Below are 25737 nucleotides of genomic sequence, written 5' to 3'. Positions count from 1 at the left end.
TGTGTAAGACATATTCAGGGTTGGCTGCACATCCCTGTGAAGCCCTGCCTTCTGAGATGAGTTATAGCCATCTGCCGGATTACAGCCTGTACGCAGCCAGTGAGGCTTTTATTCTGTGTGAATGAGGAAAACATCGCGTCTGGCTGCCTGAAAGCTGTCACATGGGGCCCAGGAGGGGGAAAAATCGCTTCCTGAAATGATCCTCGTCAATGACTGTGTATTGTTTTGTGTTTTTTTCCCTCTCTGAGCAAACATCGCATCGTGTTTAATTTCCCATCCGGATCTTTTTTGTGTGTGAGTGTGTGTCGGTGCCGATGATGATCAGCAAAGTTAAAAACGCGATGTCCACTCTGGTGGGAGGGATGATGCCGCACGGACACCACCACCACAACCATCACTCAGGTGGCGGCCAGACCTGCGGACCGGACAGTCTGCCGCCGCGCTTCCCCTACGGCCGCCCGGATTTCTTGGACCTCACCCCGGAGCTCCTGCAGTACTCCACCGAGCACGCATCACGGCCGGTGCTCACGTTAAAGAGAGACAGCAGGCTTCCCTGGAGGACGGGATACGCAGAGTGAGTGGCGTTCATGTTCCCCCAAAAATCATTCCCATCACCAAATATTATTTTATGATGATGATCAGTGTCAGGCCCGTGTTGCTGCAGCTTCAGCAGCTCTGTGAGCACTGCAGCAGCCAAATGATGGCCAACATGGCCTGGTTGCTGCATGTTTGCTCAGTGTTCCTCCCCTGAGCTGCTGGAAAGCATATTTGGAGCTGTGTTTAATTAGTCAAAACGCTCCTGATCATGACACAATAATATTTGTATGGAAAGATATTTGACTAGAGGCTCCTCCTCGAGTCAAATTAAAGAGTTATTGTCAGCAGATGCAAAGTGAAAGCAGGAAATGTCTACCTACTCCTGCCACTAACAAGCCTGTCTGTGTCCTCTCACCTTTTGATATGAAAAAAGCTCAGTGTCTGTATTTGTGCCTGTGTCTGGAAGGTTATTTGCCTTTGAACATAGTGTTCAACACTTTGATAAAAATGGTTTTACTGACCAATGACCATTCACATTTTTTATAAGCGTAGGTGCAGATCTCCACTCCTCATGTCCTTGGCTTTACTGCAGCTGCTTTTATACTCTTATACACCTGCAGTGCTCCCACAGGTAGAGACAAAGCAGCCCCATTTCATTCACACTATTGGCCAGAATTTGCTGCTTGGGCGATTCCCGCTGAGGAAAAACACTTTCAGACATTCCACTCTCCCAGAGATGGGGGAGTTGGTTATTAAGCACTGATAAGCTCCAGTCATAGAGTACAGTATGTGGGCTATACCACCCCTGCCTGTCCTCTTGGTCCCAGTGAGGAAACAAAAAAAAAAAATGGCTGACTCATACAGAGAGTCTCAAGGGGAAGGGGACGAGATTTGTGACGACTGCTCGTCTCAGAAGGCTGAATGAGAGGGGTCAGATGAGGATGCTGTAACGGATAACGGGAGGTTTGTGCGTGGGAATGTGCACCGTCATCAGTGCTGTCATCTGCACTGTGCAGCAAAATGACTTTGATGTAAGTCGCCGAAAGTGTAATCACAGCATTAGCAGTGCTGTTTACAACACAACCTAATCGGCTGATCTGCTCATGCATCAGCTGTCGAGTGTAAAAAAAAAAAAAAATCCAAAAAGTCCACTGCTCAATTATCACATTGTGAGCAGACACAACAAACACAAATTAATCCCAAAGTAATGCTACAATTTACACGAGGGCTCTGTCCACTCACTAAAATGCGGCATTAAAGCCAAATTACTGCTGTAATCACATTGTAGAGGTTGTACACTTGGATAAATTGCCAGCATTGCTTATTTGAGATTGATTGGAGTTATTTATTTACTCACACAGCTCATATGGCTACGATAGCAGCAGTCTAAAGGTGTGAAATGACGTGTGGGGTTTGATTGAAACACGGCTGCTTTAGCTGGCTGAAATTATAACCTTCACAGAGCGATGATTTATCTATTGGAGCATCTATCAGCGTCATCTCTTTTGTGTGGTGCTGTTTACTCCCCTCAGGCTGTAACGAGTGGGAACAATGACGGCCAAACAGTGCAGGTGGATTCTGTCCAGTTGGAGGCCTCCCTGCTGGCTTACATTCAGACTCTGTGCAACTTCTACACTTTGATATCACTTAATTAGGGTCATTTTGGCAGTAGTGAGGATTTGTGGTCATTACAGTGTTTGGTATGGTTTCACAGGTCCTCACATATTGTATGCAATGCAAGACCATGGGAGTAAAAGCTCTGACTGTCTCAGACGTTAAACAGACACATAAGCTCTTTTTCAAAATGGAATTGTCAACCCAAAATCTGTCTGCAGCATTAGCACCACGCAGGTTTAGGATGCTCGAGATAATGAGTCTAATTGATGTTATCACCGGCTGTGCAGCATTGTGTCAGCATGAACATGAGAGTGCACTTACGGTAAGCCACTCAAAGTGCTTTTGTCAAATGGCTATTTAATACAATCTAATATGGAGGCAAGCTTCCAGGGCCTTGGCACTGAGCTCCTGAGGGAGCGTGAGGAGGCAGAGACTCATTTTGGAAATGTTTCCATGGAGAGATCTGCACAGGAACACATTTCAATAAGTCATACTATATATATCATCTGTGACTTCATGTATAATTTATCAGTCTATAACGCTATGTAACATGATAGATAATGCATGAATAAACAGATGTAAGGCGAGCACAAAAGTACAGGAGGAAATCATTCACATCTCTCTGTGACCCTGAAGTGAATGGGAAGTTATGAATGACTTTTTAACAGAATAATTTCATGTTGGAAAACAGGAGGTCACTTGAAGAGCGCAGAGCTCTGCCAAGGCCAAATGCCCTATCTTGCAGTGTTAGGGAACGTGAAAAGAAAATTGTGTGCCTGCCGTGATTCTGATCAACTCCAAAATTTAAAGGGTTCTTCCTTGGCCCATGCTGTACCCCTCCAAAAAGATTCATAAAAAATGGGTCAGTAGTGTTTCCATTATCCTGCAGGCAAACAAACCAAAACCAAAATATGACCCCCTGAGCGTGGGACGCATCATTCTGTTGTTCAAGCCATTTACTAAAATAAATCTCTCATGAGATCAGAATCAGTTCCCGTCACACTTCACACTGAATGTGCAGTATAGGTGATTTTTTTTATAATAGCAATGTATAAAATGATGTGAAAATGTGAGTGTGAAAACAATGTGAGAATCGTTGCTGGTAGTAATGAACCTACAAAGAATGATCACCTGAATCTGCAGCTCAGAGAGTTTACAGTGAGTTTCAGCTCATTATTTATCTGTCTGGCACTTATTTTACGCTCTTGGCTCATTCTCACTGCTTTTACAGCGTTGTTTTTGTCGTTTTGAAGAGTAAAAGCTCTAAAAACCCACTGTACATGACCTGCTCAGCAGCAAATAGCCAACAGTCACAGTTGTAGGCTAGCTGGTGAACACAGTGGACTCACATTCATCTGCTAGTTGTGTGAATAGACGACATGTTAGCCATGTCAACTGCAAAGGTGAAAGTAGGTCAGTATTGCGTTCAGAACCTGTTTCCACTGCCAGAAAGATGTTATCTCAGGTGTAGATTGTGCAGTAACTGCAGTGTAATGTCATGAAAACATCCCTGATATTTTGAGCATTCGCTGTGTGTTAACATGCATTTTAATGCAATGAACATAATTATCTATCTGGTTTTCCTTCATATCAACCAAGCCCCCAGGAACAGAAACCAATTTTACATAAGCCCCTTTTCCACTGCACAAAAAAACTCACTAGCACCTGCTAACAGCTGGCTTTTTTATGTAATAGGGAAGATAACGATCAGCATTCTTTCCTGGGTCAAATGACTCTGCAGTAGTCATGGGTATTTATCGGATCTGGCTCTGATTGCCATTGATGAGAATACAACACCCAGGTGAATGTGCTAATTTTAGCCCCTTAAAGCAACACTTACCTTTCTGGAAATTGTACCATGTATCTAACGTTACCTTGCCAACGCCTACGTCTATCATAGAGTTGTAGATGTTCAAATTTTTTCTAAGTGCTGTGTGAAATGCAAGAAAGGTAAGAGTTGCTTTAACTGGCAAGATGCAATGACGTGCCACCACAAAATACCATCCCTCTATGCCCAAGCAGCACTCAATCATCATTCCAGATTAGTCTGCACCGAGTCCGAAAGAGAGATGAATAGGTAAGAAGTAATTACTGTAAAGTTTTTACAGGCTTCCTTGCTGCTTTCTACTGTTTACTAACCTGTTTTCCAGTCTGTCCTTGACATCGGACACGACACACTGAAAAAACGACACCCCATAAACACACAGAAAGTCATACTCATCTGTTGCAAAGCTGCGTACACAGCTGTGGTCTACTGGCAACTGGAAAGGAGTGTAGAGCCTATTTTTAGCGAGTTTACCGGTGTTTAAAAAACACGCGCTAATTTTGGTAGTAAAAATGATAGTAGCTAAATAGTGGAATAACAGCTTCCAGGTCTGTTGCGTGAAGATATGAGGCCTAAAAATACTTATATAATAAGATGACTTAGAAGATAGATTTGCATTAAAATCATTCCTGATTCCTGATTCCTGATCATTCCAAAATTATTCCCATTCAATTCAGCAAAGGGGTTAAACCAGAAGTTAGCTGCTTAGCCCGCTAAAATCTCCTGTGTAGATTCTATATAGGCCCCCATGTGAAAAAATTGGGTAATTTGCTACCTAGAAAGTCGAGCTTAAAAGGCTTCATGCACCACTGACCAACTTTAATAGGAGTAAACATGGCCCACGTATCCATTTCTATTTATACATCCATGACATCACTCAGTTCTTGTTCAAACTTAAACTGGCACTATTCAGTGTACAGATCCTAAACTGTTGGGGAGACAGTTTTTTAGTTGCAGCATGTTTTCATTACAAAACATCTGCATTATGTTCTAAGCAGCATTCAAGTTACTGCACTACCTGTTTATCACTGTACTGAGGATCTGCTTTTGTCAGGTCTCACCTTTCAATTTTCATTTCCACATCGCACCGTGTGTTGTGCAAACATGACAAGCAACTTCCTCTCCCTGCAAAGGAATTCAGAGTATGACTAGACTAATTCTTACACGCTACGGATGAAGGCTCTGTACAGACCTGCAGTGTTTGTTTAGCTGCCCACCTCCACCTGATGGAGCTCAGTTTAGCAGTGAGAGATTCTTTTTTTTTTTTTTCCACCTTCAATCCTCTCAAACAGTTCACTCTTTTACTCTCACATGTGTCTGTGTTAGGAGCAGAGGGATCTTATGCACACCCACTGGCCAAACTGCTCAAACAGGTACTTTGAAATGGTGTATTGACCACGAGTAATGCAAAAAGCATCGAGAACAAAGACGACACGTACAGATGCACATCACAGTCACGTCGTCCGTGTTTAAGAAAGTTCAGATTTGTAATGGAAAATGATCAACAACTCAAAATGTAAAAGGGTTATTTGAGAGGTGCATCTGACTGAGCCACAAAACCTCACATCAGCCTTTCCTGTGTCGCAGGGCTTTGCAAGACAAGAGGTGAAGTGCAACATTCTTCAACCACTGCTTCATGTTGCTACATATTTTTTTTTCCTGAGAGATGTCTAATAACACCACAGACATTTACCTCACATTTCTGACGCTGAAAGGTCCAGCTCACACAAGTCGAGAATTCACTGGAACTCCCAACTTCCTCTTTTGAACTTTCCTTGCATAATGCACTCTTCAGTAGGAAGGTTCACACCAAACATGACCAAAAATAAGTTTCAGTCACAGGCTGTGGAAACATATGACCGAAACGTAGATATGCGAAAGAGTTAAGGCACATTATAGGAAGGCTTAAGCGCCTGGCTTAGAATCACATCCTCCCACGCCACTGACATTATGTTCAATTATAGCTCATTGAGTGCATGTGACTGCTTTCAAAACAGAGAATAATTGCTGATTCTTGACTGTGGGAGCGGTGAAACTTCATTACACTGCAGAAAATGTAGACAGAAGATGTTTACTTTTATATTCAATCCAGTCTTTTCTCAAAACAAGCAAAATAATCCATGGTTATAACAGGAATTAGTACTGTGACAAGGCAGAACAGGCTAATCATTCCGCTAGTATGATGTTTTATTCAACATTATTAACTATACTAATATAAAATGCCAAAATGTAAAACTGTCTTGTCGAATAGGTGAGAAATATGCAACGCAGTGACAGAATCTTGATTTATATTATATTTATATATATCAGCACTGCTTAGTTTTATCATTTGATCTCAGTTTATTCAGCCTCTGTTTTTACAATATGGGAAACAGCATGGGGCTCACTTTCTGTTCACAAATTCTCATATTACAACCAAACAGTGCACTAAAATATGTTTCTGAAGACATTTTAGGCGAGAAATAGGCGATACAGTAGCTGTATCTTCATTTATATTTGATCAGCACTGCCTTGTTTTACAGATTAATGTGAGTTTGAAAGAGAAAGAGAGGGGCTGGTCTCTCTTTTGGTCCGCTTTCATACTCTTTGTGTGCATGGTGGGTGGTGGCAGGCATGTGAAAATGCCAAAGTGCAATCCGTAGTTCAAGCTAGGGTTGGACGATACCATAAATCTGGTACCAAGTAATACATAGTCAGAATCGCTACCAATATCGATACCAAGACTGATACTTTTTCTTACTAAAAGTGGCTAAGGTATTTTCATGTGTGTCATAATTTATGAGGTGAATAATCAGTCTGCTAAAGTCAAGGCCAAAAATGACCACTTACAGTATGAAACTGTAACATTAACAAATGCTAATGATCCAATTTGACTAAAATGTTAATTTCACTACAGTGTGTCTGGATATTTATCACGTGGGCCTCTCTGGAAAGACTCTGCCAGTGAACTCTGTCTCTGTGTCTGGTTTCTGGATGCTGAGGTATTTCCCTTATCCTCCCCTTTTTTCTGTTGCAGTTCTCTTTCTCGTGTTATTTAGTTTCGTTCAGCCATCACTGCAATGATGTATAGGATTAAACTCGTCAGACTTTGCGCTGCTAAGCACAGTTCATATGTTGTTTATGCATGACAACATGACAACAGCAGTGGAGAAGAAAAGCGTATATGCACTAGATGTATTCTCTACAACAGTACGCTGTTTGCACAGACAGTTTCACTTTGAAATACAAACGGGTACATCCTATCTGTATTATCTGTATTTTGGTATCAATCTGCCCAGCCGGGGTCAGCCCTATGTTCCCACAGCCCAATGGTCCCACAGCCCTATGTTCCCACATTTCTAAGAAATTTTTTTCACTGAAAATTAGGCCCTATGTTCCCACAGTTCCCATATTTCTAAGATTTTTCTCAAAATTAAACCCTATGTTCCCACATTTCTAAGATTTTTCTTAAAATTAGGCCCTATGTTCCCACAGTTCCCATATTTCTAAGATTTTTCTCAAAACTAAATCCTGTGTTCCCACATTTCTAGGACATTTTCAAAATTAGGTCTTGTGTTCCTACATTTCTCTTCAATTTAAGCCCTATCCTCCCACAAGGTTTAGGGTTAGGGGGGATAATAGGTTGGGTGTAATTGGCTACCAAATTGGGAGAAAGGAGGATAAAATCTGATACAAATTTATGAAAAAGGAAATGTGGGAACATAGAGCTGTGGGAACATAGAGCTGTGGGAACATAGGGCTGTGGGAACATAGGCACGCTCCCGCCCAGCCTACTTCAGGCAACAGCTGGAGAGCCAGCAAAAATCTGCCAGAAAACGAATTCAGGTGGGAGATGAACAGGGAGACTTGTGTGCCGGTACAATGGAGGGAAGTTTACCACAGTTCATTTACACATACTACTCACACTGTTATGACACAAAGCTGGTTGGAAATTGGCAAAGCATCCCTTTAAGCAGAGGATTGTCATGATACTATAGTTTCTAACTCAATACCAATACCCAGAAAAATACTCAATTCCCGATACCATTTTTGATACCATGGGGGGGAAAATGACAAAAAAATAAGAGGCATACAAAATATTTTTAATGACGATAAGAACAATACAGTAACACCAATAACAACATTTTAAGCTGCTTCAGGTAGTGCAAAAAAAAAACAAGCAAGTTTACTGTAAGATATCAATGACAACAATATTTTTAGGTTTTATGATCAGCCGTTTGCTGCTAGCTTAAGGGTAGCATAACAGGCTAATGTAGCTGTCGGCTAATAGCTAATAATAAAACAGCTAACGTTGATGGTACTGCCGACCAGGTTAAAGTTTATGATATATTTTTAATACTTCAATGATGTTGAAACAGGAGCTTTACTAACCTCTCAAAATTCCTCATAAAGACTGGAGTGTTGCTCCTTAAGATACTTCGCTAAGTTTGTTGTGCTACTTGACTTTGTCGCCACCACTTGTAGCATTGTTTGCATACAGGCTTATCGACATCCTTAGCCTTTCTCTGGTCGTTCGCCTCATATGCAAAATACTTTCAAACGGCACCTTTGCTTTTCTCATTTTCAACTAAAACTGGTCGTGAAGGCCCCGCAGCAGCAGCACTTACCATGTAAAGTCAGTTTTATGCTGGTGACACAGGCCTATGTGCATGACAGGTAACATATTCAGCTGCGAGTGAGGGGAGGGGCTGCGTGCCTGCCTGGCACTGTTGGTATTGATACTACTATTAATCCTATTGATTAGTTTCGAAGTATCAAGTTTTTAAAAACCCTAAAGCAGAGTAACATTGTAAGACAAAACAGTATAATAGATGTTATGGTGGCCACAGCTCTCTTGACATACTATCGGCCTCCAATAGCTGATGCATCTAACAACAGCAATAAAAAACATATACTCTGTATTTCGTGCCTACTTTTGGCCTTGGCAGAAAGTTTACACGACAATCAGGCGACTTTAAATTCTTGGCTGTCATTAGTCCTAATGCAGGGAGTGCAGTGCAGGACACTGTGGTGCCTGTCTGCTGCTTTCAACTGATTAGACAGTGAAAGGGCTTTTTATAATCCAGATTTGGGCAGCAGTTGCCTTTTTTTGCCTCATTTTTTCCTGCTGCTCTGATATCAGAGCTTCCAGGCAGAGCAAGACTATTTTCTGGAGTGATTGTAATCAGCTGAACTATTTGGAAAGTGAGAGGTCAAAGGTCTTATTTTGACTTTTACTCTGGATTCCTCTCGTCTCATTTGACTGTCCAGTATTTAATCTGTCTCCCTCGCTGCTGGCCTTCCTTTCATTTTTGGTCTCTTCTTACTTTTCTCCTCCTCTGATGACACCAGCAGTCACTGATAAATGACTAATCCCTCCTCTGCAGAAGTTTCCAAGGGAATCTTAACGACAATACTTGAATTACTGGGATTGCGCAATAGGCATTATGCCGTATTATCCAGCTAATGTGGCATATCTATAATTGAAACTGAAAATGTTATGTAATATGCCAGCATGAGGTCCAAACTGCAGCCTGTCCAAGTCTGCGAAATGTGGCAGCTTATAAACCCATGCCAGTGGATGTTTGTCTGCTGTAGCTCGTTTACCACAGATTGCATTGCACCTTACCACACAGCTAACGATTTTGCAAACATCCTGTTGTGTTTTAGATTTGTGTATGTTTTTTCCATTGTTCTAGGTAGCTGTTAGTTTCCATTCACATCAGTAAAGAATGAAAATTAATTAGTAGATTCTTGAGACAAACTTGAGCTTTGTAAATTATCACAGTGAGCATCAAGTATGCATTAAATTTTAGTGCTTAAAGATTATCATGGTGTAGTACTGCAGGTAAAGCTGCTCTAATCAATATTTTTCAACATTAACAGTGAATTAAATAACTATATAGTAAGTCAGACCAGCCATTAGGAATTACAGACAAGCTATAGTGGGACAAAATTTTCCAAATTGGACCCCTCAACCATACCCCCTCCATAACCACCAATGGTGCATATGCCATATCATTGCCTCCCCCCTTGGCCTTGAGCCAAGGTCACCTGTACCCTGTGGACGCCCCTGACAGCAGGCCTGCAGTACATAATGTGAAAGAGGTCACTTGTAGTTACAAAGCCACAGAGAATTACCACCTGACTTTGCAGTTTCTCTCAGCTCTTTAGAGCTTTTAGCATCTTTCAGTTCATTGTTTTGGTTGTTCTACCCGCAACTGTACTGTTTTGGTTCACTCTCACAGCTCTTATCGACCTCGTTTCTAGACACAGGAGGCAGCTCTTTCCACCAAAGGTGCAACTAGATAGCTACTTACTGGTGAACATAGTGAAGCATGTAGCATCTAAAGAGGCAGATATTTCTCTTAGGAATCATTAAAGTCCAAAACAGAGCTAAAACAAGAGTGAATATCTGACTTAAAACCTTCAAGTGGTCAGAAACCCAACTCCAAATAAAGGTTGATGTAGCATTGTGTCTGCTGGAAGTTCAAATGAGCAACAGTTTGCAGTTTGTTGGTTGGTTGCGCTGCCAAGTGGCTAAAAACAAAACAAAAAACAAGTAGCTCAGGTTCAGGATTACGCAACTAAAAGAAATTTAAAGAATCTGCTCATTTACTTCCATAGCGTACGCAGATAAATGAACACCAACGGCTGGAAAAATACACCCAGAAATCTGAAGCTGAAAGCACACTGATGCTGCAGTGCCAGTAGGAAGCGTCAGAGCTCACCAGGCAAGAGCTTTTTTTGCCAATGTCTTTATAATGATGGGATTTTGTGTTGTATAGCTTGGGATATTTCTATTCTAACAGTTACTGATGTTCAAAACATGAGTGATAAAGACAGCAAGAGGTGATGAGAGGAGTCGAGCTGCTGTAGGAGCAGAGAAGAAGAGCTGTTACGGGAGCTGGGATGTACAAGCAAGGAGCAAGTAGGAAAAAAATGTGTTGTTGGGTTTTTTTTTAATTTGTTTTGTTTTGTTTTTTTCAGGAAATAGGACATGCATCCCAAAGTGTTGGTTCTACATAGAAAATAGGGGCAACACTTTTGGCAGGCCATTTGGCAGCAGTGTGTTTTGGCCTTTGTATCACACAATTAAAAATGTTTGGTAAAAATACAAAGTACTGTATTCATTATTTGTAGGGCTGGATCATGAAAAAAAATCCCTGTTATGGTGAAACTAAATGTGTGATTGAGCACTCACATATTTCAAGGTGTAACTGGGAATATGTCACTATGACTATTTTTCACAGAAAAAGCTGTGTTGCACAGTTTCCTACAGCCTCATCACTCTTCTCACCCCTGTTCTGCATCTGTACCTCCAGCTAACACTCCTGCAGCACACACACACACACACCAGGGTGGATGATGCTGCCAGAGTACCAAACAGTGCATTACTCTCAAGCTATTATCCTCCGCAGGCATCAGCTCATAATAAAAACACTTAATCCCGCCTGCAAGTTCCCTCTGGGACATGACAGCATCCTGCCCCACTTTTTGCCTCACTCTTCAACTCTCTCCATATTTCTGGCTGCTATTATATTTTCATGTGGTTAGAGGAATGAGAGCAAACACTTTATAAATCATCCGACTCCAGACTCACCTTGCTTCCTCGTCTCTTTCTCCATCAGGGTGATCAATGCGGGGAAGAGCATGCTGAACGAAGACCAGGCCTCTTGTGAAAAGCTGTTCGTGAAGAAGCCGAGCGGCAAACACCGCAACTCCACTTTGCAGGAGGACAACGGGGTGAGTGAAGGGGCAAGCTCCTGTGATGTCTGGTCGAAGGCTGTCGGCTCCAATAAACAGTTAGTGGTAATGTTTTTAAATCTGACGTCAGTGTACTCTAAGTCCTGACGGTGTCTGAGATATTTGGAATTCTTGCTGTTTAGCTTCAAACACAATATAGTCTGAGCAGTAGTGCGTTGAAATCAATTAATCATTAAGCACATTCACTGTAGTTATCTGATACCCAGTAGTGGTGTCTGCGTATCGAATTTGGTATTGATGGATTCACCTCCTGTCCCTTTGGGCTTCTAATTTTTCACAACTATCACTCAGATGTCTCTGATATATCTCTCACTGTGTCTTATCCCATCATTACAAATCAAAACATCGGAAACAAGTCCCAGTGGTTAAAAAATATACAAGATAAGCATTTTTTGGAACGGTTGTATCTTCATCCTGAGATTTGTATTAAGGAGAGAAGTCCCAAACATGACCCATAAAGGACACTTTAGCCAAATTCTACGGCTTTCATTTTGCTTGTTGATTTAAAGGTACATTATGCAGGATTTTCCTAAAGAACAATATACTCACACAATATAATCCCTCTCAATCATCTCTCATGACCCTCTAGAAGTGTGTGATGGTGTATTTATCTGCAGAGACCCTCTGCTTGTATGTTTTTTTAATCTCCTTATCTCACTATGTTCGGGACATTCCTGGGTATGACCCACAGGGGAGGTTGGGACTGTATAAAAGGGTAGCAAACAGGTGTTGGACCATCAGCAGCATGCTTTCAAGAGGAAGCTGTGATAATTGCAAACTCATTGCTGTAAAAATGCTAATATAGCCAGATGAAACACCAAGCGGAGTAAATCAGGGGTTGGCTTTCACTTTCATTTCTGCTGGCATCGGTGTTTAAAAACAGTAACCAACAATGTCTGCATAGTAAACCTTTAACTTGCGTCTGTGAAGATTAAGGTGCCAGACTGAGACAGGGCGCACTTGTGAAAAACCACAGAGAATCATCACTTAACAGTTCCCCTCAACTCTACGAAGCATTTTAGCGTCTTTCAGCACGTTGCTTTGGTTGTCCGTCCAGCAACTTTTCTATTTTAGTTCACTTCACTTTCATCAAATAAGCCCTAATAACCCACTCTATAGTACCTCTACACTAAACAGAACACTGTAGCAGTTAGCAAGTAGCTAGTAAACATGGTGGAGCATTTAGCAGCTAAAGGGCAGATATTTTTTTCAGGGGTTGGTAGAGACCAAAAACTGAGCTAGAAGAGAGTCATTTATGGCCTCACATTAATCAGGTGGCCAGAAACATGACTCCAAATTGATGTTAATGTTGCTCCAGATCTGCAGAATGTTTAAATAGGCAACTGATTGCTAACATACTGACTGAAAAGGTGATACGTCAATGTTTCTGCCTTCCCCAAGTAGCCAAAAAAATGCAGGTCTTAAGTGCCAGATGTGGCTGACATGGATGTATTAAGAGACCTGGATACAGTGTCGGAAGCGGGACCCCGTTCATTCCTATCAGAGCTGCTCAGTGGTGTAGTTCTGTTTCTGCAGTATAAAATGACACAGATGATAGACGGTGCTTCTGCATCTTTGGGCCCGTAGAGCAGGCGCACTAGAGACTTCCCCCAGTTGAGATAGTTATGTCCGTTTTAGGGCTTTACTGACTTGAATGGGGATAAAATGATTTAATCTTGTAGCTCTGCTGGACTTTCCAAATGTTGTCAGACCAGATAGATAAAATCTTTATCATAAAACAAGGCATTTCATGGAGGTTGTGACACTATGTGTATCCAATGATTTACAGACATGTCTCTCCCAGTGTAAGTGTATGGCAGAAAGTCATTTTGGGCCCAGTGGCATCATGTGATGGACTCAGGATTGTAATTCCACTGTTTGGCCACTACAAAAATTGGCTTCAATGCCTGGAGGGCTGGTGGCTGAGCATTGAGCTGGTCTTTCATAAGTGCTGTGATGGCCTCCATAGAGTACAGACCAAGGACTTGGTTCTTTGTGGTTATAGTCTGATAATCTTTTATTTATTTTTAATTCAGTTCATTACTCAGGGACAGTGCATATTAATAAACATTACCGAAAGTGTGCCAGAATAAGTCAGAAGGCGAGTTTTCACCCATGGTCCCAAGGCAGGTATAAAGTTGGCAGCCTAAAATCAAGACTTAAAAAAATCATGATATGAGACATTATGTCACATCTCACAGCTAAAAAGAAGAGGACCCAAATGCAGAAACCCAGACAGGCAGGTAGACTAGACAAAAAGAGAGCTTGAAAGTAAGTGCTGCTTCCAGAGAACAAAAACAGCCAGGAGACAAAATTCAAAGGAACAGACTAAAACCAAAACCAGGGGGAAATACAAAACCAAAACTAAGAGCAAACCAGGACGGTGCACGGATTACAAAGAACGCCAGCAGCCAGGGAAACTGCACCGACTAAATACACAAGGGAGGGAGGCTCTTAACGAGGGACGGGTGCCACCAAGGCTAATGAGGGACAGGTGAAACAAATCAGGGCGGTGCAGACAGTCACAAAGGCAGGAAGTTAAACATGAGCACATGAGTCATGACCTGCTGATGTCTCCTGTATGTTAAGTGTTTTTGTGGTTATGGATTCTGCCTTGTTTGTGAAATAATATCGCTCAATTTAAAAAAATACATGAGGAGTGACCTTCAAAATAAAACCGGAAACAAACATATTGATATGTAAAAGTAAAGCCCAGTCAGTAGCAGAACACAGACACGGGCAGCTATAACAGCAGAGTAAATTACAGCTCAACAAAGCAAAAACAAACAATTACAGAGCAGCTTTAATTACACAACAGCAAAATGTGTTTACTCCTCAGGTTAATATATGTTGTAGACAGACTATGCCTGCACGTGCACACACACACACTGATCCTCATCCTCCATTTGGTGTAAATGAATTACATCATCCCTTGTTGCGCCCCTCCCCCACTCGTGTCTAATATCGGAGCAGTAAGCAGATGTCTTGTGCCTGTTCATCTGTCGGGCCGACTCAGCTTGCAAACATTCCTGCAAACACAAAGGTGGCGATGCCTTTACACTGCTAATTGCATTGTGCAATAAAGTGAATTTTGTCAGTCGTGTCTCCATCACTTGTGTTGATCGTGTTAGGACGGATATCACAGAAGACTTTATTTTAGTATTTTTACACACTAATGTTCTGTATTGTTGAAGACGTAAACTATGCCATGTGAATCATGACAAGTAAAGCAACAAAATTTGATGTCTTGCCAGCTGTCCTGTGATATTATAATCTAGATTTGCCTCAACTGGGGTTAGGTAGTAAGACCTGAAATGGATGAAGCATATTGCTTAGCATTATGAAATGTCACCAGCTGCAGACCCAGAACCTAAACCCTCACAAATCTGTGCCTTCTGCTCAGAGTTGTAATCTCATTGGAGATTTTTTTAAACCAAAGCCACAGGAAATGTTTTTTATACAACTACTACTATTTTTAATTCATTTGATTTATTCTTTTTCTTATAGGATGGTACAGGAATCCCTCTCCACTTCTGGGGCGTGTTTGATGGACACGCAGGTTCTGGAGCCGCCATCATGGCCTCAAAGCTTCTCCACCGCCTCATCAGAGACCGTCTGGGTGAAATCTGCCACCTGCTGGAGAACCCCACCAGTGCACCTCCAATCTGCCTGGCTAAGAACGGCAGCCCGTACCAGGCGGACACAAAGAAGGGGGCCGCACAGGAATCAGAGGACCCCGATGCTGTCACTGACTCGTCAGTGCGCTTTCACATGGAGAAAGTTGTCAGTCTGGAGGGCCTGGTGATGGGAGTCATAGAAACCGCCTTCTCACAGATGGTGAGCAGATGATCACTAACAGGCTTTGTGAGAACACAAGAAAAAAGGCACTTTGCATATTTCAGGCTGCACTAGGTAATTATGCTTGTTTTATACACAAACAGCAACATGACTGAAGATTTTAACTTCAGTTCCCAGAAAACACTTCAGGCCTCCGATCTTAGGTGGTCTGTTTGGATTTGTACCAAAGAAGGAGAAAGACAGAGATCTTATTTTGGTAAATCTACTTTCTCTCAAAGCCTTCATAGCCACGAGGGCAGCATAGCTCAAGGGATGACAATGTCTGTCTGTCTGCTGATCAGTCAATTGGCCCATCACTGTTGTCCAGACTGAATTACCTCAATAGCTATTGATTGTGTTGCCATGGAATCTGGCACACACATTCATGCCCCCCTCAGAATGAATTGTAATCATTTTGGTGATCCCTTAACCTTTCTAAAGCCATCGTCAGGTTAAAATTTGGTCAGCACAAGGGTAGCATTTGCTGCGTCTTGATTTGGATACCTCGGTCAGTACACGTCCATGTAGTACAGTGTGAACACCATATACTTACTTGTGCAGTGCGGCAATTCCATCATGGTTATGTAGTCTCAAATCAAACATGGCTCTTGTGCTCTTACTGGAAATGATTATCGCAACATCTGTAAAAATGTTGACAGGACATCTCGAACTGCAAACAAGGTCAACTATTACGCTTTTTTAAAATGAGTTTTTGATCCATTGAGGTTTTATATTTGTAAAACTTTCAATGAGCCAAGAAAAGCATTTTAGAAATCCCTGACATCATCACAATTTATTTATACGAGCTGAGCAGGAACATTATGGCAGGTCCAGTAGGAGAAACTACTGCGCATATGCAGTGGGCTATATACAGTGGAAGTAAGCTGGAATAAGCGTTTTAATTTGGATGTATTAGGAGAACCGGATACAGTGATGAATGCATGGTCCCACTGATTCCTATGAGAGTTGTCCATGAAACCAAAATGGTTTGACTGACGCGTATATGATCCGGGGATGATCAGATTTCTTCTGCACTGTGCAGCCCATAGAGCCGGTGCACTAGAGACTTATGGCAGCTGAGTGTGACTGACGGCAGTCAAGTGTCTTCTTTCAGCTGGCCAAGCTAACTTCCAGTTTAGCGCTCCACTAACTTGAATGAGGATAGAATGGTTTAATCGTGTGGCTTCTGAAATGCTATCAGACCAGATGGGTCAAATCCTGATAGTAAAATGCAGGGATCGGACGCTAAAAAAAATGCGTCCACTGATTTACAGACATCTCATTTGTCATGTAAGTCAATGGGAAAATGTCTTTTGTGACAGACCCCAGAAATTGCAGTACCACTGTTTGGCCACTACGAAAACTGGCTTCAAAGCCCTGCGCACTTCTTGGAAGCCTAGTTTAGGCGAGCAGCTCCACTAAACTGAATATGAGCCATCTTGGCATCCGATTTATAGGTACTATTATATATCTATGGCAGGGGTTGCGTTAACCGGATATTCTCGGTCATTGACCGTTTTTTTACAACAATGACCGGAAAATCTGAAGGCTGTCGGTCATTTTGACCAGTTGCAATTACCACCCCTGCCTACTTGGCGGCGGAGTGCACAGTCAGTGGTTTAAGTGGCTGCCGTTTTCACACTGCAGAGAGTCATTCAACTGCTTCATGTAGCGTTGTTGACATAACGGCCTGTACACACCGGACGCGTTAGTGACGCGTTAGTGCCGTCCAGTGTGTCCAGGGCGAAGCCTAATGGCACGGGTGTGTGGATGTCTGTTCATCTTTTTGTTCATGTCCTTATTAATGCACACTTTATAACTTGCTTGTTGGATTTATTAAAAACGAAAGAATGAAAACTAAATGTCTTTGAATGTCTTTATTATCATTTAAAAACAAAAATTAAAATGACCGGTAAAAATAGATTATGACCGGATTTTTATGACCCTGTCGGTCAAAATGCCCGGCGACGAAAAAAGTCTAGCGCAACGTCTGATCTGTGGTTCATCCAAGCAAATGTAAGCACCTTAGCTTCCTCAGCCGGTGGTCCCTCTTCTTCCTCTCAATAGCCAAGAAGGCAACCATTGATTGTGAGAAGTGTCCGGCATTCCACAGTCAGCTTTTTGACCGTTATAGTGCACCATCTGTGTACTCATAGTGCACTGCATTTGTCTTACCTGTCAGTGTGAACATATTTACGCACTCAAATAGCAAGTGTAAATACGGAAGAAGGCGAATTGAGACACAGCAATAGTCACTGTGAGCATGCTAATGTTAGTATTTTTCTCAAAGCACTGCTGTGCCCACATGCAGCTTGTCGAGCTACTAGCAGAGCTGCAGACTGTTGTTTTTAAAATCTTGGTCTCTTCCTGTTTGTGACTAAATATCCAACTTGGGCAAATAGGCTGAATCAATCAGTGAGCTCAAAGTGATGCTCTCTCGTCTGATGCAGCTACTCTGTGGTTTAGATGATTCTGATAATAACCCACATCCTAGGTAATGCACTCTTCAAAGCCTCCATGTTTTCTCTCCATTAGCACCGTGCTGTTTTGTTGTGTATATGAATATTTATGGGGGAAAATAATGAGCTATTCAGGGTGATGAGAGCCAAAGTGGGTTCTTAAACCACTGAGGTACTGTTGCCTTTTGTTTTTACTTCATTTTTTTTCTCTCTTATTATTTCAGGATGACCTAATTGAAAAGGAGAAATCATCGTATGCCATCTCTGGAGGCTGCTGTGCCTTAGCTGCCATTCATTTAATGGGGAAACTCTACGTAGCCAATGCTGGAGATAGCAGGTGAGAGAACTGAAATAAACATCTACTGCAGACCACGGAATGAAATATGTGTAATTCACTCCAGCTTTTCACTGCACAGTGCATGGAGTTGTATACTCATGGGAAGTCTTCTCAGACATAGGTGCTTCTTGTGCCCCCTGGGGTTCACTTTGTGTACTGCAGCATCATGCAGCCTTCTACTGACACTCTTTCTGACCAACCTATAGATGAAGAAATGTGTTAAAACCTATCTGACTCCTGTCTCCCCTCTTTCTCTCTGCAGGGCCATAATCATACGAAATAATGAAGTTATTCCCATGACGAATGAATTCACACCTGAGTCCGAGAGACAGCGGCTACAGTACCTGGTATTCTTCTGTCTTATACAATTATTTTACCTACAAACACTTTGATTAACAGCAAAGCAACTGTTCAAGGGGATTTTATAATCTTGTAAGTACATAGCAAAAGGTTAAAAGAAGAGTACACATATAAATAGTTGGTCTTTACCACTCGAATGAGGTTTCACTAACAGTAAAAGTTCAGCTGAACCTGATTAGGAGGAAGGAGGAAATCCTGTGTCTCACTGAAATAATCTGACGTTCGTCGATTGCCTGTTTTAGTAGCCGGTTGTAGTTCTGAGTCACAGAGTGGGTGGATGATGTTTGCTGCTAAAACAGGGAGCTGTTTTTTGTGCCTTCAGTACGCAGCATGCTGTACTTTAGGTCTCCTAATACACACGCAGTCTTTTCTTCAGAGCCGTGCCAGACATTTAAGGTTAAGTAAAGTGTTTTATTCTGTAGTTTGATGTGACCTGACCCATTTTGTGTGTCACTCCAGGGCTTCCTGAGGCCAGAGCTCCTGGGTAATGAGTTCACTCACATTGAGTTCCCTCGTAGGATCCAGCACAGTGAGCTGGGGAAAAAGATGCTCTACAGAGACCACACCATGACTGGCTGGTAAACCTGGGGATCCTTTTTAATCACACGTCTGACAGTTAATCACCTTTCATGAACATTTTTTCTGTATTGGGCATAGCTATACTTTGATGGTGGAGAAATGAATAAGGATTTCCAATCAGGGGGCAGCAACTTACAATCTGCCAGTTATTTTCTAAATTAATTGATTATTGGTTTGGTCTATAAAATATCAGAAAATGGAGCAAATGTTCATCACAGTTCAAATTGCTTTTTGAAGTTGAAAACTCCAAATATTAAAGAATACTTCACGTATACCTACGAAAAGTAATGCAACACAATTTTATATAGCTCATGTAATCGGGAAGGCTGCGATCACATCGCCAATGAGCTGATGGGGGTAAAGAAGGAAGTAGCATAAAGAGTGAAAGTCCATGTAAGGAGTTAGGTTGAGCTGGTGGATGGCTCAAACAAACACAGGACTTTCCCCTAATGTTCGAAACCAATTGAACTTGGAATTATTTTAATGTACGTTTTCACTTTGTGACACCCAACCATGATTATTTTCCTCGCCCTAACCTACATAACTTGAATTCGTACATAACGTGACAATGCCATTTGTGGGGTGCTAATTTGTTGGATATCATACAAACTGCTGTATGGGGATATGTTCGTCAATTACTCATCTTGTGTTACGGACTTAAATTCTTTAAAAAAAACTGTCTCACAAGCCTCCATGGTGAACAAAGAATCTAAAAATAGAGACATTTTTGATGAAGTGGAGTGGTAGAAAAAGCTTTCAGCACACTTGCATCTATGCAGTGTTTCACTTTATTGTTGAGCTTCATCAGAGCATACGTAAGGCAACAATGGACAGGCAGGTAAGAATAACCAATCCGCGAGCAGTAATGCAACACTCCTGTGCACAACCCTGATGGTAAATGCTCCGCCTCCTTGGAGTTGTAGTTTTTTTAAGTACTGTGTGGCAAACTGTAAGGCATACAAATGGAAGCCATACTTGTCTTGTCATACAGTGACTAAAAACCTACTGCTGAATTGGACGTTCAGCAACAGCAAAACGTCTCATTTATGCAGTCATATGCTCAGTACCTCCAAAACACATGTATTTTTGCATAACAGTAATATTTAATACACTTCCTCATACAGTCAGCATGCCTGGCAAGCACATGCATTTGAACTCTGCAGATAGATTCCATTGAGCAGGGTGAGCGGGAAGTTCTGAGCTTACGACTAGAAAGATGAGACTTTAATTATATTTCACGAGTTGAGAGGCAGTCTGTAAATGGATGTGTTGATGCAGTTTTGATGTGGATACATGCAAGAAAAACAGTTTCCTTTACTATTTTTTTGTTATCAACTTTCTAAAAATAGTTTTAACATGGGTAACAAATGACAAACACAATAATACACAACAGTTAGCCCCGCCTCCCACCTCTGGCGGTAGCCCAGTCCATAATAATTTGGCCTTAATATTTACTTCACGATTTTAACGTAACATAGGATGGGTAATTGATATCCAAATGTTGATTGAATGAGTTAAGTATTCCTTTAATTTTACAATAATAAAGCAGCAAATAAGAGAAAAGCAGCAAATGTTAACATTTGAAAAGCTAGAACCTTTGAATTTCTAGTGTTTATGCATAAAAAAATGACGCACACAATTTATTTAGTAATCAAAATTGTTGCTGAATAACTTTTCAAACTGTCGTGTTTCAGTAACTTGCATCTGAGCTCTGTTGGTTTTGTTGTTTCAGGGCTTATAAGACGATTGTTGAAGATGATCTGAAGTTCCCCCTGATATATGGAGAGGGTAAAAAGGTAAGAAACAGGGAAAACCCAATGCATCATACTCAATACACAGATCCTCATTAACTGTGTGGCACTTTTACATCTACAAGCTATTTGTTGTATACTTCAGTGTCTCCCTGCGTCCACTGAGACCTGCTCAACATTTCCATTATAGTCTGAGAGAACATTGTCTTCACTTAATAATCCCTCATAAAAGGATTTTCCTAGAACTGAATCACATCCCGCACAAACAACCTACATTACTGCGTGTGTTTGTCCTCACACAGGCACGCGTCATGGCGACAATCGGAGTGACCCGTGGGCTGGGAGATCATGACCTGAAGGTGTACAACTCCAACATTTACATCAAGCCCTTCCTCTCGTGCGTGCCTGAGGTGAGTGGGAGGAATCAGAAGCAGCGCTGGTTATCAGCACATAAGTACTCAGTTTGTTCGTCCTCGCTGTAGCCACCTTGGAGCCTTTAGGATACATTTGAGCAGCTTTTGGGCGTCAGCTGTAGCTCAAGGTTTTGTCTCATGACATGCTTTGGTTGCCTTTTTACAGACTCAGATATGGTGCACAGATACAGATTGAAACCAGTTTTTAGATGCTGTTACCTTGCAGGCCTCCAGTGTATTTTTAGAGATGTTCTTAGGTCTGTCTTCTTCTGCTATCAACAACAAACACATAAAATTGGTGCACACTTAGTGGCTTGTGTTTTCTTGTTTATAAGTGTAACTTTCTGAACGACTCTTCTCATGACAGGCATTTTGAATTATTCTGTTTATCTGCACCTCCCAGAACAATATCTCAGTGTGGAGCCCTCAATGGATTAATTGTCTTCTTTTAATTTCCTTTAGTAATCCCTGACCTGTAAAGATCTAATTCTGTCTTTGTTGTCAAGATCAAATTCCTTCTTCAAATTACTAAAATGTATATTGTACACAAGACTTTAATTCATGCAGTCATTTGAACCCTTTTTTAGGCATAGTTACAAGTGCACATATCCTTTTTTCAGTGTCTTGCCACTTATCACGGCACTTCTTATTTTTGTTTTATGAAGTTAAAAATACTCTCTGCCTCACTTGTCAGACTTTGTTTCTCATTTCCTGTTTAGGCACTTCTCAGCTTAGCATTACAGGAATATTATCAGGCATCTATTTCTTGAACGGAGCTTATCTTAATCACTGGCTTGTTGTTGAGTCACTCTAAGTAAGTGGCTCAACTTCATGTTAAGATATGTGAATGAATGTGAGCTGCTTTAATGCTTTAAACGGGGGTTATGTCCCGGGCATGACAGCGCACAGTTGCTAATCTTCAAGCACTGAAGATAGTTTTGAAAATCATGACAGCATGATGGGAAAAAACTTTATTAATAACATGTCTTTCTGTCACAGGTGAAGCTTTATAACGTGGATGAAAACAAACACGGCCCAGACGACGTCTTGGTCATGGGCACAGATGGATTGTGGGATGTAACGACGGACAGGGAAGTGGCAGATGCTGTGTCAGCTTACTTATCCTGCTGTGACCCCTCTGATCCCATGAGGTATGCCACATAATCCTTTACACTGAGCTTTTGTTTTTACTATATGTTCTGTCATGTGGCGTGTGAACGTGTTCTCAGTGAAAGCTGCAGTTTCATGAGTCATATGTAAAATAAGTACTCAATATGTCCACTAGGTGGTAACAGATACTCAGGTCTCCTGCTAAGTTGTGCCTACAGTCAGTATACTGTATGAAGTACACAGTGTAAAGTATTTAATAGATAGAAAGAAAGAAAGAAAGAAAGAAAACTGGGAGAGTGGATCCAGCAGATTCCAGGTGCAGGAGAGTGCAGTCCTAGGAACAGTTAAGATACTGCGGAGATCTCCAGCTCGAGGAAGACACACCACACCCTTTGGATGTTGGGGGTCAGCAGGCTGAGCAAAGTAGTCCAGATGTCCCCTTCTCCAGCAATGCTTTTCCTGAGGCGTTCCCAGGCCAGACGAGACATGTAATCCCTCCAGCGTGTTCTGGGTCTACCCTGGGGGCCTCCTACCAGTTGGACATGCTTTGAAAACCTCTAACGGGAGGCACCCAGGAGGCATCCTGATCAGATGCCCAAACCACCTCAGCTAACCCTTTTCAACGCAAAGGAGCTCTACAAGCTCCCTCCGGATGTCTGAGTTCTTTACCCTATCTCTAAGGCTGAGCCCAGCCACCCCACGGAGGAAACTCATTTCAGCTGTTTTTATCTACGATCTCATTCTTTCAGTCACTACCCAGAGCTCATGACCATAGGTGAGGGTTGTAGATGGACCAGTAAATCGAAAGCTTTGCCTTCCGGCTCAGCTCTCTCTTCGCCACAATAGTCTGGCACAGCGCCCGTATTACTGCAGGTGCTGCACCAAACCACCGATCCATCTCGTGCTCCGTTCTACCCTCACTCATGAACAAGACCCCGAGATACTTGGGGCAATAACTCTCTCCCAATTCAGAGGGGGCATTCCATCAGAGCAGAGCACCATGGCCTCAGACTTGGAGATGCTGACTCTCATCCTGACTGCTTCACACTCAGCTGCAATCCACCCGAGTGCGTGCTGGAGGTCACCTTTTGATGAGGCTAACAGAACCGCATCATCTGCAAAAAGCAGATATGCAATTCTGATGTCACCAAACCGGACCCCTTCCTCCCCCCGGCTGCGCCTTAACAGAATCAGAGACAAGGGACAACCCTGGCGGGGGCCAACACCCTCTGAGAATGTGTTTGACTTTGTGCCAAGTATGAGGACACAGCTCTCAATTAGGTCATACAAGGACCAGATGCAAAGGTGTGTCTGCTAAGACGGCCCAACAATGTCCAGAGCCTTTAGCATCTCAGGGTGAATCTCATCCACACCTGGCGTCCTGCCACTGAGGAGCTTTTTGACTACCTTAGCGACCTTCTTATATGTTTATATGCTACTTATAAATGCGAAATGGAGAGGGGGGCTTCATCAGAATCAAAATAGACAAAGACAATAGTCACATATATAGTTAACCAGTGTGTTGGCTATGTAAAGTGTTACCCTTCAGTCAGAAAGTGAAGGCACTGAGATCGTTCTCAGTGACCACTGTACAAAAGGCAGCTTTATGTTGTCTGATATACTGACTTACTTGTTTGAATATGAATCTGTATTTTGTTTGTGTGTTTATGCTTTGCCTAAATTATAGAGTACTTGTTGTAATGACTGCTTTTCTGCTCTCTGTGTCACGCAGGTACACTCTGGCAGCCCAGGACCTGCTGATGAGGTCACGAGGCGTCCTGAAAGAGCGCGGTTGGCGGTTACCCAACGAAAGACTGGGCTCAGGCGATGACATCACAGTGTTTGTCATCCCACTGGCGGGGCACGAGTCAGAGACATGACAAGGTGTCGCAGCGACCGCTATGACATGGATGACGCTTCAGGGTCTCTCCCAGGGCCCCTCCCTCCCAGCTCCTTAAACCCTGAACTGACGGGGCGGCGGGAGAAGAAAACACCTTTGTCATAGAGAGGACCCGGGTCTGAGCAGCACCTTCATCAACCCCAGACTGGACCCGGTCCCAGCCGCTTTACTTTAACCCAGCCCAGGATCCCATATCGTTTGGTTGGTTTCCAGTCATGTAACAAAAGATTTCCAGTGACATTATGAAAGAACTCTTCCTCCCAGACCTGCTGTTTGTGACGGTTGCCAGTGAGAATTAAACCCTTGTAGAGTTTTTGTTTCCTGTTTATGTTCGAGACCGCTGGACCGCTACTCAATCCTTTAAACGGATTGTTCATTTTCATGTCATGTCCTGAATGTGACTCTCTTTTGTAAAAAAAAAGAAAAGAAAAGAAAAGCCTCTCGCAGTTTCACAATCATGTTTTAAAGAGGATTGCAGTAAAGAATGTGAGGAAACCAAAGATGCCGTCATGGCATTAGGATGGAAATCTGTAAAAAAAAAAAAAAAAATCAATACATAAAAGATAAACAACAAAACAAAAACATTAGATTCATGTCTGTACATTAAAGAAGCATGTCGGAAGTAAAATCAGAGGAATGGACCTTTTTCAGCACACAGAACCAGTTGTATTGATTTACTTCCTGTGTTAATGATGAATGAATGACGTTCGGCACTTGAAGACTGTTGCACATGCTCTGTGGTAGCCTGTTGATTTGTGATATGTTTTTGTTGAATGTGCTCATAGATTGTTTTATTTTTGTCATTATAATAAAGAGAACAGAGCGTTACACTCATGTTCAGTAAAAAACATAAAGGTAAAGCTTCATTTGTTTAATTTAAGTACATTTTTTTTTTAACTCTCAGAGGAGAGTAGATGTCTCGGTATAGTAAGATGTGATAAACTTCACACATATGCCTTACGAAGAGATGGAGTGTTTTTCTTCAGATGCACTAAATTTGATCCTTTTACAAGAACATTTTATGCCCTTAAATGTACCACCATACCTCTTTTGTACCATTTTTTTGTTATGTCATGTTGTAATTTGGAGTATCATATATATTTTTAAAGAAAACTTTGGTTGTAAAGCAGCATCAGAAGTCTTATTTTTTATGTTTATATCCATTAACTGTTTGTTTAGAGATGGTGCGTCCTAGAATGTGAGCTACCAAATTGTGAGGTAGAGGGATAATGTAAACCAGCTTAGAAATAAATCTGATTTTTCCCA

At 41.9% G+C, this 25737-nt stretch overlaps 1 protein-coding gene across 1 annotated transcript; it reads left to right on the top strand.

Moving 5' to 3' along the window:
- On the top strand, positions 1 to 25737 carry ppm1j (protein phosphatase, Mg2+/Mn2+ dependent, 1J). The gene is made up of 10 exons (XM_033627690.2): positions 1 to 574; positions 11590 to 11704; positions 15233 to 15562; positions 18246 to 18358; positions 18621 to 18705; positions 19178 to 19296; positions 21030 to 21093; positions 21351 to 21458; positions 22461 to 22612; positions 24304 to 25737. The coding sequence occupies exons 1-10, from the start codon at positions 315 to 317 to the stop codon at positions 24449 to 24451; spliced, it is 1494 nt and encodes a 497-aa protein (XP_033483581.1). The 5' UTR covers positions 1 to 314; the 3' UTR covers positions 24452 to 25737.

Source organism: Epinephelus lanceolatus, chromosome 1, assembly GCF_041903045.1.
Source record: "Epinephelus lanceolatus isolate andai-2023 chromosome 1, ASM4190304v1, whole genome shotgun sequence".
Lineage (NCBI taxonomy): Eukaryota > Metazoa > Chordata > Actinopteri > Perciformes > Serranidae > Epinephelus > Epinephelus lanceolatus.
The sequence above is the reverse complement of the archived record's forward strand: the minus strand, read 5'-3'. Positions and strand labels throughout refer to the sequence as shown.

Coding starts and splice junctions, on each gene's coding strand:
- ppm1j (XM_033627690.2), top strand. CDS start 315: ATGATGATCAGCAAAGTTAAAAACGCGATGTCCACTCTGGTGGGAGGG. Junction 575..11,589: donor TGGAGGACGGGATACGCAGA/GTGAGTGGCGTT, acceptor TTTCTCCATCAG/GGTGATCAATGCGGGGAAGA. Junction 18,359..18,620: donor GCCAATGCTGGAGATAGCAG/GTGAGAGAACTG, acceptor TTCTCTCTGCAG/GGCCATAATCATACGAAATA.